Here is a 17,953-nt window from a genome sequence, read left to right as displayed (position 1 = left end):
AGTACCGGTCCAAAAACATTCCCCAGAGAATGCTATGGAGCAAAGTTTAGATTTTGAGATTTTATCACCTCCCCCCAGGATTTCATCCAAAGTGCGCACCTGGCAGAGTTTGAGAAGGCAGCGTCTTTGGCAGCAATTCTAACCGATTCAGCGGAAGCATCTGCTAGAAATGCCGTGGTGGATTTTAAGAGGGGAATAGACTGAAGGATTTCTTCTCTGGGGGTTTTATTTTTATGACATTCCAGTTCATTAAGCCAGAAATACATTGCTCTAGCCACTGAGGTAGCTGCGATATTCGTTTTCACCCCAAACATGGAAGCTTCCCAACATTTCCTTAGAAGGGAATCCGCTTTCCGTTCCATAGGGTCACGCAACTGTGATGAGTCTTCAAATGGCAGGGAAGTCTTTACTACTTTTGCCACCTGAACGTCGGATTTCAGGAGTATTGTTGAAAATTTTTGATTCGGCAGGGCCAAAGAGTAGCCTCTTTCTGAATTCTCTAGAAACCCCCAGTCTTTTTTCAGGATCCGACCATTCATCAATGATCATCTTTTATATTTTCATTAATGGGAAAGACCGTAGCTTTTTTTGTGCGTAATCCCACAAACATTTCGTCCTGTACAGATCTTGTTTTTTGGACGTTTGATACCCATGGTCTCCCAGTTAATCCATATCTTCAGAGGAAAAAAAGTATTTTTTTTCTTCATCATCCGACAACTGATCTTCATCAAGATTGTGTTTGAACGCTGACACCCCTTCCTCCATGTCCTCCGAATCTGAGGAGGATAGAACGGATAACCTTAGCTTTTTAGTAGGAGGTGCATTTGGGGGGGTTAAGGGGCCAATGAGGATCTGATTTCATCCTGAATCATGGTTTTAATTTCCGTCATGATATTTGCTCTTCCTTCAAAAGGTCACTAAGGCAATTTTTGCAGAGTTTCTTATATCCCTCAGGTAATTTTTTTGAGCAATTAACGCATTTGGTATACTTTGTTTTTGCTTTCATTTCCTTAACCTAGGTAAAAAGAAGAGCAACCCACAATCATGCCCATGAACTAACTTAAGAAAACATTTACAGACAAAGATGCAGGTTTCTCCCTGGGAGACTCATGGATGGAGTTACCGAAGGTGGGTCTGCACATTCACCACAGGTCCCAGGAGCCTCCATCGTCGCTGCAGACAGGGGAGACGCTGACTGTGCGCTGCCATGCTGTTTTGAAGCTCGGCGTCTGACTTTAGGGTTTGCCTCAGGAGCCCAACCCAGTGTGATGACGCGTGCCCCATCAAGCTTCGCCCCTTCCGGAAATAGCCGGGATTACAGCGGAGCCTTGAGCAATGCCCTATGCGGCGTTCAGAGTCCCCGCTCCCGCTGGTCTGCTTCCACACAATCGGGAAGGAAGACCTTACAAGCCTCAGTGAAATCAGGTCTCCCGCTATTAGAGACAAGATCTATGTCAACCTCCCCAGCCCAGCTTTGGCATAAGCTGCGGGAGGGTTGAGGAGGAGATTGGCTTACCAATCTTTTAGTAAAAAAAATAAAAAATCTTCAACTCCCACAGGAGTCTTCTCTGTGCAGCTTGCCCCATAGGGACAGGAAAAACACTGAGGGCAAGAGTGGATGGGGGCTTCTCTCTCTGTATTTCCTGCCCCTACAGAGGTCAAGGGGTCAATCTCATCCGTAGCCATCATGGTGGATGAAATGGAAACAATGATTCTGTATGGGGACAAGAGATCCCAATATCGACCCCTCGTCCTCATACAGTGAAGGAGATCGTTACATGTAAATGCAGCAGATTCCTTCACTGAACAAGCAGCAGACTGTTGGGAAGGAACGTTTCCTTACAATCGGCTGCATCATGCAATGTAGATCCCTTTAGTCCCATTCAAGTGAACAATTATAAGGGAGCAGCCTGCAGTTAAACACTGAAGAGGATGCAGTGCGTTGGACCTAAACTGAACTGATATTAATGGCATTTTTGATGCTACACATGTCTTTTGTGGGAAAAATGCTAACGCCAAATGTTCGCTGAAAGACCATGGAAATGTAGAAATGCAGGTCACATGATATCCTTCCTAGCAGCATTTTCTTCAATTTGGGTGGTGTCGATTGTTTTTTTAAAACCACAGCACATTTTAGCAATTGTTTTTCTCAGGTGTTTTTCCAACCTCTTTATATGGAAACAAAAGCATTAAAAACTCAGTTGCCACCACTAAAAGATACCATAAAAATGCATGTGAATAAAAGCCAAATTCAGGTGTGATAGGGGCCTAAAGGGGTAATCTGATATTCAAGAAAAACAAAACAAAAACCGGTCAAGGGGGAGTAGCTGCTACAATAACCATAATTTACCTATTGAAGGAGTTGTGCAAAGGCTTAAATGCCATGTACACTATTATTGCATTGTATTCCTTTTGAGCTACAAATCTTTTTTTCAGTTGGTCTTTAAAGATTTTGAACCACTGTCTTTGTGCAGCCTTTAGATTATCTAGTAGCAGGATATGAATTTTGACCCAATTTTATCTTACTGATAAGAATGTGGCTTTAAGTGTTTATGACTTAAAAAAGTAAGTATGATTCACACAGCTAGAAAAAGTTAACTGACAGAACAGCTCAATATTTTCACTAAAGACCAATTGATCAAATGTATTTAGCACAAAATAAGTGAAACAATCATAAAAAATGACCCCAAAGGTGTACATAGCCTTTAATATTGATGGGCTATTCTTGGGATAGGTCAATATTAGATTGGCCGTCCGACTCTGTACCGATCTCCAATCAGCTGTTTGAGGAGGTAGTTGCACCTGTGCGAGCGCTACTTCCTCTGTGCATATGTTGAAGCTTATAAACAAGTGCTGAGACCCCTTCAAGCGGCTCATCAGTACTGGGTGCTGGGAGTCAGAAACCTGCCGATCTAACATTGATTATCTATCCTGAGCATAGGTCATCAATATTAACAGGGTTGTCTCATCTCACTGTTACTAAGACAAGATGAGATAGCTCCAACCACCAGCAGACTAGCTGGCTGACGAGCGCCACTATTTCCCAGCCAGCTGGTGGTTGGGACTGTGTCTCATCTCGCCTTAGTAATGGGCAAGATGAGACAACCCCTTTAAGCCATTGCACAACCACTTTAAATTCCCCTGCAGCTCTTGCACTGGCAACCTGGTGTTTCCCCTGCTGGTCTTTTACTGAGTTGCAGCAGTGTCACATTGACATGTGACCACTGCAACCAATTTTTATTGTTAATATATTTATGCCACATATGTCCTCCTAAGAGGTATTTAAAAGCCCTCTGGAGGACACAGACTTATTTTGCACCTTCCTTTTTTCTTTTATTTGTATTTTATTATTTAAGTTTATTTTATTGTGTTTAATTTTTTAATACAGTAGTACAAAAAGAAACCACCAAAAGTGGCCCTATGTTGTAAACAGGTCCAAATGGACGGAAGGTAAAGTAACACAAGTAGGCAGAGTCAGCAATACCACAGTGCAGAATACCATCCCATCAGAACTATATACCACCATGCAGCACAATATATTGCCTCAAAAGCTGTCTCTGTGGTAGCCATCCATAACTGCCATTCCTGTCCTCCTCCAGTTATCCCTGATTAGGATATGCAGCAGGGGGCTTAGCATGTGATATGCGGGCCACAGCAGTTGAATTCAGGAGGGCATGTGCGGTTGTTGGCCAGGTACATGAGTACCTGATTTTCACAGCTTTAACTATCGCTGAGAACCCATTATGTACCCGGCCAGCAGCAGTGAGAAAGGCTTTGGTGCCCTCTGGGCATCAGCCCACCAGGAAGTTTCCCTGTAAGGTCTATGGCCAGTCTTGTGGAAAGCTTTAAGGGTGAGGAGTTTGAACTGTATTCTGTAGTGGATGGGGTACCAGTGAGAGTCTGAAAGTGTTCTTGGTGCAGATTACAAGAGTGTGCAAGCAATTAAATATGGAAAGCAAAGAAAAGATCTCAAACAAATCAGGTTTAGGTAGGTTAGTAGATGGGGGAAAAAAAATAACTTCAGTTTTTGAGAGATTCAGTTTCAGAGAGAGGACATTATGTTAGAGACAGCTGTCAGACAATCTGTGGTGTTTTGTAGTACTGCTGAAGTGATGTGGTATATACAGTTGCAAGAAAAAGTATGTGAACCCTTTGGAATGATATGGATTTCTGCACAAATTGGTCATAAAATGTGATCTGATCTTCATCTAAGTCACAACAATAGACAATCACAGTCTTCCTAAACTAATAACACACAAAGAATTAAATGTTACCATGTTTTTATTGAACACACCATGTAAACATTCACAGTGCAGGTGGAAAAAGTATGTGAACCCTTGGATTTAATAACTGGTTGAACCTCCTTTGGCAGCAATAACTTCAACCAAACGTTTCCTGTAGTTGCAGATCAGACATGCACAACGGTCAGGAATAATTCTTCACCATTCCTCTTTACAGAACTGTTTCAGTTCAGCAATATTCTTGGGATGTCTGGTGTGAATCGCTTTCTTGAAGTCATGCCACAGCATCTCAATCGGGTTGAGGTCAGGACTCTGACTGGGCCACTCCAGAAGGCGTATTTTCTTCTGTTTAAGCCATTCTGTTGATTTTTTTTGGACAGCAGTAGCTTCCTCTGTGGTATCCTCCCATGAAATCCATTCTTGTTTAGTGTTTTACGTATCGTAGATTCGCTAAAAAGGGATGTTAGCATATGCCAGAGACTTTTGTAAGTCTTTAGCTGACACTCTAGGATTCTTCTTCACCTCATTGAGCAGTCTGCGCTGTGCTCTTACAGTCATCTTTACAGGACGGCCACTCCTAGGGAGATTAGCAGCAGTGCTAAACTTTCTCCATTTATAGACAATTTGTCTTACCGTGGACTGATTAACAGCAAGGCTTTTGGGGTTACTTTTATAACCCTTTCCAGCTTTATACAAGTCAACAATTTTTAATCATAGGTCTTCTGAGAGCTCTTTTGTGCGAGGCATTATTCACAATGCTTCTTGTTAAAAGCAAACTCAGAACTGGTGTGTGTTTTTTATAGGGCAGGGCAGCTGTAACCAACACCTCCAATCTCATCTCATTGATTGGACTCCAGTTGGCTGACACTTAGCTCCAATTTTCTCTTGGAGAGGTCATTAGTCTAGGGGTTCACATATTTTCCACCTGCACTGTGAATGTTTACATGGTGTGTTCAATAAAAACATGGTAACATTTAATTCTTTGTGTGTTATTAGTTTAAGCAGACTGATTGTCTATTGTTGTGACTTAGATGAAGATCAGATCACATTTTATGACCAATTTGTGCAGAAATCCATATCATTCCACATACTTTTTCTTGCAACTGTAGTTGGGTGTTATCGGCATAGAGATAATACTGAAAACCAAATCTGCTGATTGCCTGTCCGATAGGAACTGTGAAGAGAGAAAAGAGGCCATAGAACTGAATTGAGGAACCACAACAGCAAGAGGAATTAGACATAGAACCAGCAACCAGAGGGATGAGAAGAAAACCACGAGAGAGCAATGTCCTTGAGGCCAAGAGTGGAGCATACTAAGAAGGAGTTTGTGGTATACAGTGTCAGACATGCCAACCATCCACTGGTAATTGCTGGGTGATTTTGCAACTGAACCCAATGCAATTAGATGACCGTTGGGATGGTGGAAGGGGCTGCATTTTGAAAATTGATTGTCCAGTTTAGGGATCGACCGATATTGATTTTTTAGGGCCGATACCGATACCGATAATTTGTGAACTTTCAGGCCGATAGCCGATAATTTATACCGATATTCTGGGAATTTTCATTTTTGAGAAAAAAAAAAAATTCCTACACAAATCTGCTGAAAATGAATATGTTTATTGTTAATGTGTATTTTTTTTGTTTATTGTTAATGTGTATTTTTTTTTTTATAAATCTTTTTCATTTATACTTAATATTTTTGTGGGGTTTTTTTTACTAACTTTTAACCCCCTTAGGGACTAGAACCTTTGTCCTATTCACCCTGATAGATCTCTATCAGGGTGAATAGGATCTCACACTGTCCCTGCTGCTCTGTGCATAGTGCACACAGCAGCATGGAGCTGAACATGGCAGCCAGGGCTTCAATAGCGTCCTGGCTGCCATGGTAACCGATCGGAGCCCCAGGCTTACACAGCTGGGGCTCCGATCGGAGGAGCAGGGGAGAGGGGATCCTGTGGCCACTGCCACCAATGATTAATACTGGGTGGGGGGGGGGGGGGGGGCGCACTGCGCCACCAATGTTTTTACTATTGGCCGGGATTGGGATGGGGGTGGGGGGCGCACTGCGCCACCAATGATTAATACTGGGGGGCTTGGGGGGGCGCACTGCGCCACCAATGAAGATAAGTCTATCGATCATTCATATACAGGAGGCGGGAGCTGGCTGCAGAATCCCATAGCCGGCTCCCGACCTCTATCAGCGGTAGCTGCGATCCGCGGCACCTGAGGAGTTAACTACCGCGGACCGCAGCTATTGCTCATAGAGGTCGGGAGCCGGCTATGTGATTCTGCAGCCAGCTCCCGCCTCCTGTATATATGAATGAATGAAAGGCTTATCTTCATTGGTGGCGCAGCGGCCACAGCCCCTCCCCTCCTCTTATGTTCTATCCCCTCATTGGCGGCAGCGGCAGCAGCAGCACAGGGGGAGGAGACACTGCTTCCTTCTCCCCTGTGCTGCGGAGGGAACACAGAGAGCGCTGAGAGCAGCGCGTTCTGTGTTCCTCATACGTTATCGGTATATCGGCAAAATTAAAGCCGATACCGATAACGTTCAAAATCCTCAATATCGGCCAAACCGATAATCGGTCGATCCCTAGTCCAGTTGAGTTTATGATTATGGGGTTATAAAGCTAAAGCTATACAGATGGCTGCATGTAACCACAATGGGTAGCTACTGCATACAGATTTAAACCAATTTATGTGCCGTAAGCTACCTTAGTAGTGGCTTCAGGCAGCATTCCATCTTAAGGATCCCCCAGTTACATGGTTACTTTCTATAACATACCAAAGGCTAGCAATACTCAACCCTGACAACTTCTTGTCAACCCAAAATGTACAGTGAAAAGAATTAAAGGCAGCATAAACTAGTGAGACACTACCCTGAACAATACACTGGGTCACCTTCTTGAAACTGACCCAGTTGTTTTGCTAAAGTCTGGTTGAGTTGAGTGCTGAGTACTCAATAAAGAGCATGTGCCAGTAAGTCCTCAAATTCATGAGCTCCTGGCTCTCCTCATGTCCCCACCATCCCTGCTAATCATTGTAATAGTAAGAAAGATGTCCATGGCGGGAACAGGCAGAGCTCATGAATATCCAGCATGTATCCAGCAGCTCTAAAGCTTGGTTCACACTGGAAACTCATCTTAGGCCAGTTTCATACTGGTGTTAAGTTTTCCTGGCAGGATGTTCCGACATTTTCCTTGCTGCGGCTGGTCCCCATTATGGTGAATGGGGTTGGGCAGACTTCCGCCGACACAGGTGTGAAAATGTATGGATTCGGCAGGCTGTTCCCCTGCCAGAACATCCTGCTGGAAAACCTTGGCGCCAGTGTGAAACTAGCATGACCTAGCATGTTAAAACCGTATCTGTCACCAGTTTATGCTGTACTCTGAGAGCACTATCAAACAGGTGACAGATTCCTTTAATGCAAAGGTGACCATGATTCCTGTTTAATTCTAGGGCAAAGTGAAGAGAAACTCACCAAAAACATTCCAGACTAATACATTATCAGCTCCAGAGGTAAGGAAATGCATAGTCACAGGATAGGGGATAACTCAGATTGGTGGAGGTCCTACCGCTGGGTTCCCCACCAATCACAAGAACGGGTGCCCTGTTGGCGTATAAAGTACCTGGTAGGACCCTCACAATCAGATATTCATTCCCTATCCTTTGGACAGGTGGAACTAACCAACCTGAATACCCATTTAAGCATGGAAGTCCATCAACATTTGCGCCTTAGGCAGGGGTCTAGAGAGGCTTACCTGGGAACTTCTTGTCGATAACGCCGGTAACCAATGGTGTTTTTGCCATAGTCAATTTGCTTCTGTCTCCTTTGAAGGACAGCTTCATCAGTCTCCATCTTACTGGAAAGTTTTGTTGTAGGGGAACTGCTGCACAGAACATTTGTAAAAAAACAAACTATGAAATACCATTTATAGCATCTGCTACTACATTAAGTCATAAGGAATACTTATGACTAACTTAGTTTTCTGGGATTACTCTGGTTTTTAATAGATATGCTCATGTAGTTGCTTACCTACCATACATTTTCCATATGTTTTTTTCAGTTTGAACTCTTGACCCGGTTTCACAATGTATACAAATCAATATGGTTACTTACATCCTGTATGCAGCACTTCCTGCTGCTGTATCCAACCAAACCCATGATGCACTCTCTGCACAGCTCCAGCACTGTCCCTAACAATGCCCAGCTAGTTTATAACTTATCCTACCCAGTTAGTTACATAGACATATCACAGGAAATAAGAGCTGCATGGACATGATCATGTGACCACAGCCCAAAACGGTAGATAGAAGCAATAAAGGTAAAAGAAATGCACTAAAAACAAAAAAAAACGAAAGCTACCTTCATAAAAAGGATATTAAAAAGATGCAAACCAGAAAACCCCTTTAAGCATATGTTAAGGGGGAGTCACAGTAAATACACACCTTAATCTATGTTTTTTCAACTCCAATAAATCCAGTTGTGTATCAACACCAACACTGACTCTCGTCGGTCCACAGTTCTCAGGGGAAAGCGTGCAATCAGGGACAGTCAGCCTGCAAAATACATTGAGTTTTCTTAGGAAAAGTAGGATCAAAATCATGAAGGAAATATTTACAGTAGGGCTGCACGATATGGGAATTTTGTGCGATTGTGATTAGGTCCCTAAAAATTGCGATAACGATATGCAATGCGATATTCTAAGGGAATTGTGCTAGAGGTCCATTTGCTTAGATTTTCAAGGCAAAAGCACACACAAATTACTGATAATGCTGAAATGTAGTTATGCTCAACTCAAGAACTGAAATGCAGTGTTTTTCAAAATAAAACATCTTTTACTAAAGTAAACATATTTGCATTACTGCAAAAATAGAAAATACAAAACTTGATATTTTCTTAATAGCACTGCACAGAACAGATAAATAAAATAGATATAAGAACAGGTGTTCATTAAAATAAGATTTTGCGAACACTGAACAGGAACTTTTTAAAGAACACCATAGTCAGCAGCAGCAGCAACATAAGGTAATATACCGTATTTTTCGCCCTATAAGACGCACCTAGGTTTTTGAGGAGGAAAATCTGTGGGGGGGGGGGGGGATCTGTGGATGACACTGCTATGGGGGGGGGGGGGGGGAATCTGTGGATGACACTGCTATGGGGGGGGGAATCTGTGGATGACACTGCTATGGGGGGGGGGAATCTGTGGATGACACTGCTATGGGGGGGGGAATCTGTGGATGACACTGCTATGGGGGGGGAATCGTGGATGACACTGCTATGGGGGGGGGGGAATCTGTGGCTGACACTGCTATGGGGGGGGAATCTGTGGCTGACACTGCTATGGGGGGGGGGGAATCTGTGGCTGACACTGCTATGGGGGGGGGGGGGGGGGAGATCTGTGGATGACCCATATATAGCCATCCACAGATTCATCCCATAACGGTGTCCCTGCAGTGTGAATGACCCCAATACAGCGGCTGTGGGCCGGCATCTGGATTAGGAATGACAGCGGGGATCGGTGCAGTCCCTGTATTCTAATGCACCGTCCCCGCTCACTGTTGTATAATCTTCTCTAACTTGCATTGTTAAGATATAATAATCATGTGTAATCCAGCTGTATTACTTACAACTAAGTTCCGTAGCAGAGAGGAGGGAGGAGGCAGGCCGGGAGGACGGGCGGGCGACGCGTCACTGACTACATCACATGCCCGCGCCGCCTGCTTCATTCATAAAGTGGGCAGCGCAGGTGCATGACGTAGTGATGTGGATTACACATGATTATTATATCTCAACAATGCCTACAGGTTAGATAAGATTATACAACAGTGAGCGGGGCCGGTGCATTAGAATACAGGGACTGCACCGGTCCCCGCTGTCATTCCTAATCCAGATTCCGGCCCCCAGCCCCTCCTCCCTCTGTTGATACACCCGCCTACCGCACTGTGCGGCATCGTGGCAGCCATGTATCATTGTAGGTAATTGCAGCATTTTTGGGTCGGCCAAATCACCATATTGCAATAGTCTATTGTCGCAATACAATTGCTTTGTCAATATATATTGTGCATGCCTAATTTACAGCAAGAATAAATCTTCTGGCGGCAAGAACAGTGCTGCAAACTTAACTAAGGCCCCTTTGTAAGGCCCATTTCACACTTGCGTTGTTTTCCAGTATTGAGATCCGGCAGAGGATCTCAAAACCAGGAAATTAAGGATTACACTTACCGGTAATCTTTTTTCCATGAGCCCATGACAGCACCCTTGAGGGACTGCCTCCATCCAGGACAGGAAATAGGAACCTTTGTGGAGAGCTTTAAAAGGAGGGGCATTGCCCCTATAGCCAGGGCCGTTTGAAGGAATTTGGGGGCCCCAAGCAAAATAGACATGGAGGCCCCCCCCCCTCCACACCTTACGCACGCAAAGCCTACAGGAACCACAGTATAGCCATACAGTTTAAGTTCACCCACACTTTATATAAAATAAAAAAGGAGGTTTACAGTGCAAATACTGCTGTTGCATTTAATGTGCATGAAATTTGAACAGTGCCATCCACAGATCTCCCCCCTAAACAGTGCCATCCACAGATCTCCCCCCTAAACAGTGCCATCCACAGATCTCCCCCCTAAACAGTGCCATCCACAGATCTCCCCCCTAAACAGTGCCATCCACAGATCTCCCCCCTAAACAGTGCCATCCACAGATCTGCCCCCTAAACAGTGCCATCCACAGATCCCCCTCCCCTAAACAGTGCCATGATGGCACTGTTTAGGGGAGGGGGGGGGGGGGTCTGTGGATGGCACTGTTTAGGGGGGAGATCTGTGGATGGCACTGTTTAGGGGGGAGATCTTTGGATGGCACTGTTTAGGGGGGAGATCTGTGTGGATGGCACTGTTTAGGGGAGGGGGGATCTGTGGATGGCGCTGTTTAGGGGGGAGATCTGTGTGGATGGCACTGTTTAGGGGAGGGGGGGGATCTGTGGATGGCCCTGTAGGGGGATCTGTGGATGGCACTGCCATCCACAGATCCCCCCTAAACAGTGCCATCCACAGATCCCCCATAAACAGTGCCATCCACAGATCCTCCTCCCCTAAACAGTGCCATGATGGCACTGTTTAGGGGAGGGGGGGGGTCTGTGGATGGCACTGTTTAGGGGGGAGATCTGTGGATGGCACTGTTTAGGGGGAGATCTGTGGATGGCACTGTTTAGGGGAGGGGGAATCTGTGGATGGCGCTGTTTAGGGAGGAGATCTGTGTGGATGGCACTGTTTGGGGGAGGGAGGATCTGTGGATGGCACTGTAGAGGGATCTGTGGATGGCACTGCCATACACAGATCCCCCCTAAACAGTGCCATCCACAGATCCCCCCTCCCCTAAACAGTGCCATGATCATCATGATGGCACTGTTTAGGGGAGGGGGGATCTGTGGATGGAACTGTAGGGGGATCTGTGGATGGCGCTGTTTAGGGGGGAGATCTGTGTGGATGGCACTGTTTGGGGGAGGGAGGATCTGTGGATGGCACTGTAGAGGGATCTGTGGATGGCACTGCCATACACAGATCCCCCCTAAACAGTGCCATCCACAGATCCCCCCTCCCCTAAACAGTGCCATGATCATCATGATGGCACTGTTTAGGGGAGGGGGGATCTGTGGATGGAACTGTAGGGGGATCTGTGGATGGCGCTGTTTAGGGGGGAGATCTGTGTGGATGGCACTGTTTTGGGGAGGGGGGATCTGTGGATGGCACTGTAGGGGGATCTGTGGATGGCACTGCCATCCACAGATCCCCCTACAGTGCCATCCACAGATCCCCCTCCCCGACGCTCACAGCACAGTATATTAATAAACGAATCAGTAACTACTTTAATCATTGCTCAAGTCATTACTGAGCTCTTTACTAGGATTGTTTGGATATCTCTGACTCTTACTTTGTCTTAGCTCCGGTAACAGCAGGCAGTGCAGGCGGCGCTCACTCACTGACGTCACGCGCCTGCGCCGCCTAGTGGGAGGAGCAGGCGCGTGACGTCAGTGACAGTGAATGAGCGCCGCCCCCCGCACTGCCTGCTATTACCGGAGTCCGGAGCTAAGACAAAGTAAGAGATATCCGAAATAATCCAAGTAAACAGCTCACTCAGCAATGCCAATGAGCAATGATTAAAGTTAAAGTAGTCGGGGCCCTGTATATTCTAACCCCCAGGCAAGCGTCCCTGTCACCATGGGAACGCTTGGGGGTTAGAATATACCATCGGATTTGAGTTTTTTACGATCTCACTGAAAAACTCAGATCCGATGGTATATTCTAACCAGGCAAGCGTCCCCGTCACCATGGGAACGCCTGGGGGTTAGAATATTTTATACCATTGGATCTTCTGAGTTACTCTGCTTGGCCAGCTCGGGGCCCCAACCAGCTCGGGGCCCCAAGCAATTGTTTGTTTTGCCTGTCTGTTAGCGACGGGCCTGCCTATAGCACCAGTTAACTGCGAGAATGCGTCCTCATCTTACTTACAACTCTAAATCTCTAAAAATTCATATATATCTCTATATCTCTATATATAAATATATACAAAAAGACCCATAACTATATCCCCTCCCGCTTCCCTTGAATTTTTTTTGATATATATATATATATGTGATTTATTCAGCCACAGTGGCACAGTGAGGTAACGTTTCGGCTCAAACACAGAGCCTTTCTCAAGCATTTCTCTGTGTTCGAGCCGAAACGTTGCCTCACTGTGCCACTGTGGCTGAATAAATCCCAATTTTCTATTGGAAGTGCTGTCAGTTTCCTTCTATATTTTTGGGTAAGCAGTTACACCCTGGGACATAGTTTCATATATATATACACACACACACACACACACACACACACACACATACATATATATATACATATATACACATACACACAGTACAGACCAAAAGTTTGGACACACCTTCTCATTCAAAGAGTTTTCTTTATTTTCATGACTATGAAGGCATCAAAACTATGAATTAACACATGTGGAATTATATACATAGCAAACAAGTGTGAAACAACTGAAAATATGTCATATTCTAGGTTCTTCAAAGTAGCCACCTTTTGCTTTGATTACTGCTTTGCACACTCTTGGCATTCTCTTGATGAGCTTCAAGAGGTAGTCCCCTGAAATGGTCTTCCAACAGTCTTGAAGGAGTTCCCAGAGATGCTTAGCACTTGTTGGCCCTTTTGCCTTCACTCTGCGGTCCAGCTCACCCCAAACCATCTTGATTGGGTTCAGGTCCGGTGACTGTGGAGGCCAGGTCATCTGGCACAGCACCCCATCACTCTCCTTCATGGTCAAATAGCCCTTACTTTCAAAGTTTTCCCAATTTTTCAGCTGACTGACCTTCATTTCTTAAAGTAATGATGGCCACTCGTTTTTCTTTACTTAGCATTGGTATTATGGCAAGAAAAAAAGCAACTAACAGTCTATTCAGTAGGACTATCAGCTGTGTATCCACCTGACTTCTCCTCAACGCAACTGATGGTCCCAACCCCATTTATAAGGCAAGAAATCCCACTTATTAAACCTGACCGGGCACACCTGTGAAGTGAAAACCATTTCAGGGGACTACCTCTTGAAGCTCATCAAGAGAATGCCAAGAGTGTGCAAAGCAGTAATCAAAGCAAAAGGTGTCTACTTTGAAGAACCTAGAATATGACATTTTCAGTTGTTTCACACTTGTTTGTTATGTATATAATTCCACATGTGTTAATTCATAGTTTTGATGCCTTCAGTGTGAATCTACAATTTTCATAGTCATGAAAATAAAGAAAACCATTTGAATGAGAAGGTGTGTCCAAACTTTTGGTCTGTACTAATTATATATATATATATATATATATATATATATATACATATACACACACACACACACATATACATATATACACACACACACAAACATATACACACACTCTGAATATGGGGTGGGAATAAATCTTTATCACCCTTCCTCCAAACTGCACAAACAGCCTAGAAGACCTTCTCCACTGACTGGTAACCTTCAAATATTCATAGGCACATCCTGATGTCTAGGCAATGGAGCCTCCTTTCTTTCTCGGGGATTGACCCAAGGAAGGGAGAACAATGTCCTGGAATCTATGAAAATGCAAAACCTTGGGAAGGAAAGATGGATCTGGTCTGAGAACTCTATCCTCCAAAATATTAGTATAGGGAGGGGACGCAGAGAAGGCAGAAATCTCCCCAACTCTCCTTGCTGATGTAAAAGCAACTAGGAAAGCGGTTTTAAAAAGGAGAGAGTTTTGATAGATAAATCCTGAATAGGTTCGAAAGGAGGCTCCATCAGCCTATACACAACTAAAATTAGTACCCATGGGGGAACTGAAGACTTACTCAAAGGTTTAATTCTACTTCTAGCCCTAAACGCCTAATCCAGGGATGGTTCGCAATAGGGGAGTCAAAAAGGCAGAAACTTGGACTTTAAGAGTGATAGGCCTTAGGTTTTTATTTAGACCCTCTTGCATAAAATCCAGAATCCTAGACATAGAAGAACAAAGGATTAATTTGGACTTTAGAGAAACTTAAGAAAGCCTTCCAAATTCTAAGGTAAATAGATGGTTACAGTCTTCCTGCAGGATAAAAGGGTAGAAATAACCTCATCTGAAAACCCCCCGTGCTGTAAAAATACCCTCAAATACCAAGCTGCTAGATGAAGGCTTTTCACTTCCAGATGAAAGACCCACCCCTGAAACAAAAGGTCTCATCTTGACAGAAGCAGTCAGGGATCTGCCAGGGACAGTTTTCTCAGCCAAGTGAACTAGGTTCTCCTTGGCCAGAAAGGGGCAATGAGAATAAGCCTTCTCTGTTCCTGCCTCAACTTCTGTAACACTCAGGAGTAGCCTTAGAAGAGGAAACGCATACAAAAGTTGATCTGGCCAAGAAAGAGAAAGTCTAGACCTAAAGGAAGATCTTTTGAGTTTAGGGAAAAGATACGTTTGCAACCAGACACAACAGGAAATGCAAACAAAATCTACCCAGGGAAGACCCCAAAGTTGGACTATTTGATCGAAGACTTCTTGATCCAGACACCACTCCTTGATCTAGGTGGTTTCTGCTTAAAAAATCTGCCACTTTGTTTTCTGAACCTTTTAGGAGCACCACCTTGATAAAGGGAACAAGAGGCATAATTAGAGAAAAGATTTCCACTGTTAAGGCCATTAGATCTTATGATTTAGTCCCTCCCTGTCTGTTCAGGTAGGATACTATGGTAGCATTGTCCAAAAAGATTTATACCCATTTTCTGAAGATTGGAGAAACCCCTCAGGGCTAGGAAAAAAAACACGCCTCAACTCCCTCACATTTTGTGACTCCGGACTCTGCCTGATTCCAGACTCCCTGCAGTACACCCCACTGAGAACACCCCCCCCCCCCCCCTTCCCCACCTGGTAGGAATGGTGTCTGTGGTAATCGTTATCATAATGTTATTTTAGCGTCCACAGGAACCTCAGACACATTTTCAGGATCCTGCCACCAGGTTAAGGACAATTACCTGAGGAGTGAGGAAGTGGGGCATCTAGAAGGAACAACGAACCCTTCCATTCCTTCAGAATCTGCCACTGAAGCATCCTGGAATGAAAATGGGACCAACCGACAGCTGGGATTGTTGAGGTCATCCTGCCTGACACAGACATGCTCTGCCTGATCGTTCCTCTTTTTGAGGCTACCAGAGCTTGAATGTCTTCCCTTAGTCGAGATATCTTGTGTTGAGGGAGGACACACCGCTGTTGTCCCGAGGCCAGGATTAACCCCAGGAAGAGACAGCTCTGAGAAGGGACCAGATTTGACTTTCCAATTCAACTGCCAACCCGAGCCTTTGAAGAATTACTATCACTTCTAAAAGACGTGAAGATAGGTCTACTGATTCCGCTACCACCAAATCGTATAAATAAGGAATAATTAAAATGTCCCTCTTATATGGGCCATCACTTCCGCCATTAACTTTGTGAAAAGTCTGCGGGCCTGGGATATGACAAAAGGGCTCGGTATTTGACCTTCTAAGGACACCGCTACCCTGAGGAATTTTTGAAAATATGCATGAATTGGATGGTGATAATAAAGCATCCTTTATGTCTATGGTAGCCATTACACAGTCTTTGAATAGATGTATTACTGTGGACTGAATGGATTCCATCTTGAACTTTTTGTATTTGTGATACTAAATTTAATTCACTCAAGTCATCCACCCGAAAAGAGCAGTCTGGTTTGGGTACTAGAAACAGGGATGAGTAAAAAAACTCTGCCTTTTTCGCTTTTTTTTTGTCAAATCTGATTTTATTCAAGTATGTATTACATTAAATGTTGTATAAAACATTTTGGGGCTACACAGAGCTCCCATTGTATAGGAAATAGAAAAACAATTGAGATAAATAAAACAAGTACCGCTGCGTTTTCACCCATGACGTTATTCCTTCTATAGTATAAGGGGGTGTTGGGGGGGGAAGGGGGTATATTGAATATTGGAAGAAGACCTATTTCATACATATATCAAGAGATTGTGTTGTCCAAGTTAATCACTGGATTACTAATTATGGCCGCCATTTTTTTGTGTATTGCATCCAGGGTTCCCATATTTTCATGAACTGATCATGCCTGGGAGTTTGCCAGCTGTTCAACTCCTCCATCCTACATATCTATCTGGTTTACCTTCTCAACCCATTGGTGTTTTGATGGTGGTAGGGTTTGCAACCACATTAGTGGTATTAGACACTTAGCTGCAGCTATGAGATGCGTTAATAGTGAGTTCTTAGATGGTTGGAATTTAGAGGTTGGTAGTGCCAACAGGACCATACCAGCCCTAAGAGAAAAGTCTGAGTTGCCCATAGCATGTATATGTGTCTATATTCGTCCAAAAAGAGCCGACCAGCGGGCAACTCCACCAGTTGTGGCTAAATGTGCCAATCTGGGTTTGACATCTCCAGCACAATCTGTTAGATGCAAGTCCTTGCAGATACATAAGATCTGGGGTTTTGTACCATCGCGACAATAGTTTGTAGTGTTTTTCCTGGATTTTAAATGCATGGAGAAAACCCATGTGAGTGGGTTACAACAAAGGACCTCTCTTCTGGCGTTAAGGATATGTTCAGCTCCTTTTCCCATGCGGCTAGGAAAGGTGGTATATCTGTTATCAGAAAGTTGAAACCGAGTATAAAGTTTCTCAAACCACAATAGGTCCCTGCTAGCTATGTTCTTAGATGGCTTGAGCACACTGCCCAGATTTGCTCATATTGTAGGAAGTTAAGAGAAGTGGCAGGAAATAGTGATTTGATAGTGCCTTGGTCAGGAGCTTTATTGTATGGCATACAGCCTGCTATGGTGTGAGTTCAGAAGTTTTTCCACACATCAGAGTGGTGTACATTAGTCTGACCTATCAACAAGGGTAGCAGGGAGCCTAGGGTCAATGGTGAGTGACCCATAAACAGCCTCTTCAAGTATATCAGAGTTCTATATAGACATCGTACCCTGTAGCAAACTAAGATAAAACTGCTTTATATCAGAGCACTGTGGTCTCAACAATCTTGACCTGTCAGGGCCCAGGATAGTAGAGTCAGATTTAGTTAGTGTCTGTCTCCTTTCTGGTGGATATATCAAGCCATCTCTGAAGGTGGGTGGATATATAATATTGCCTGACATCTGGCAACCCTAGCCCCCTCTACTTTTTCTTTGTGAG

The 17,953-nt window shown here is 44.3% G+C and overlaps 1 protein-coding gene across 3 annotated transcripts in view; it reads right to left on the bottom strand.

The window, feature by feature from the left end:
* LOC120978759 (oocyte-specific histone RNA stem-loop-binding protein 2-like) overlaps nucleotides 1-17,953 on the bottom strand; it is a 63,638-nt gene that overhangs the window by 13,790 nt on the left and 31,895 nt on the right. For 2 of the 3 annotated variants that reach the window (XM_040407099.1, XM_040407092.1), the window contains 2 exons: nucleotides 8,691-8,801; nucleotides 8,003-8,131 (listed from right to left, as the gene is read on the bottom strand). In XM_040407099.1, coding sequence (XP_040263033.1) covers nucleotides 8,003-8,131; nucleotides 8,691-8,801 — 240 coding nt within the window. The remainder of the gene's footprint in view (nucleotides 1-8,002; nucleotides 8,132-8,690; nucleotides 8,802-17,953) is intronic. The other variant, XM_040407107.1, reaches the window with a different exon arrangement.

This window comes from Bufo bufo, chromosome 1 (assembly GCF_905171765.1).
Source record: "Bufo bufo chromosome 1, aBufBuf1.1, whole genome shotgun sequence".
Lineage (NCBI taxonomy): Eukaryota > Metazoa > Chordata > Amphibia > Anura > Bufonidae > Bufo > Bufo bufo.
Note: the sequence above shows the minus strand (reverse complement) of the source record. Positions and strands in the feature narration are given on the sequence as shown.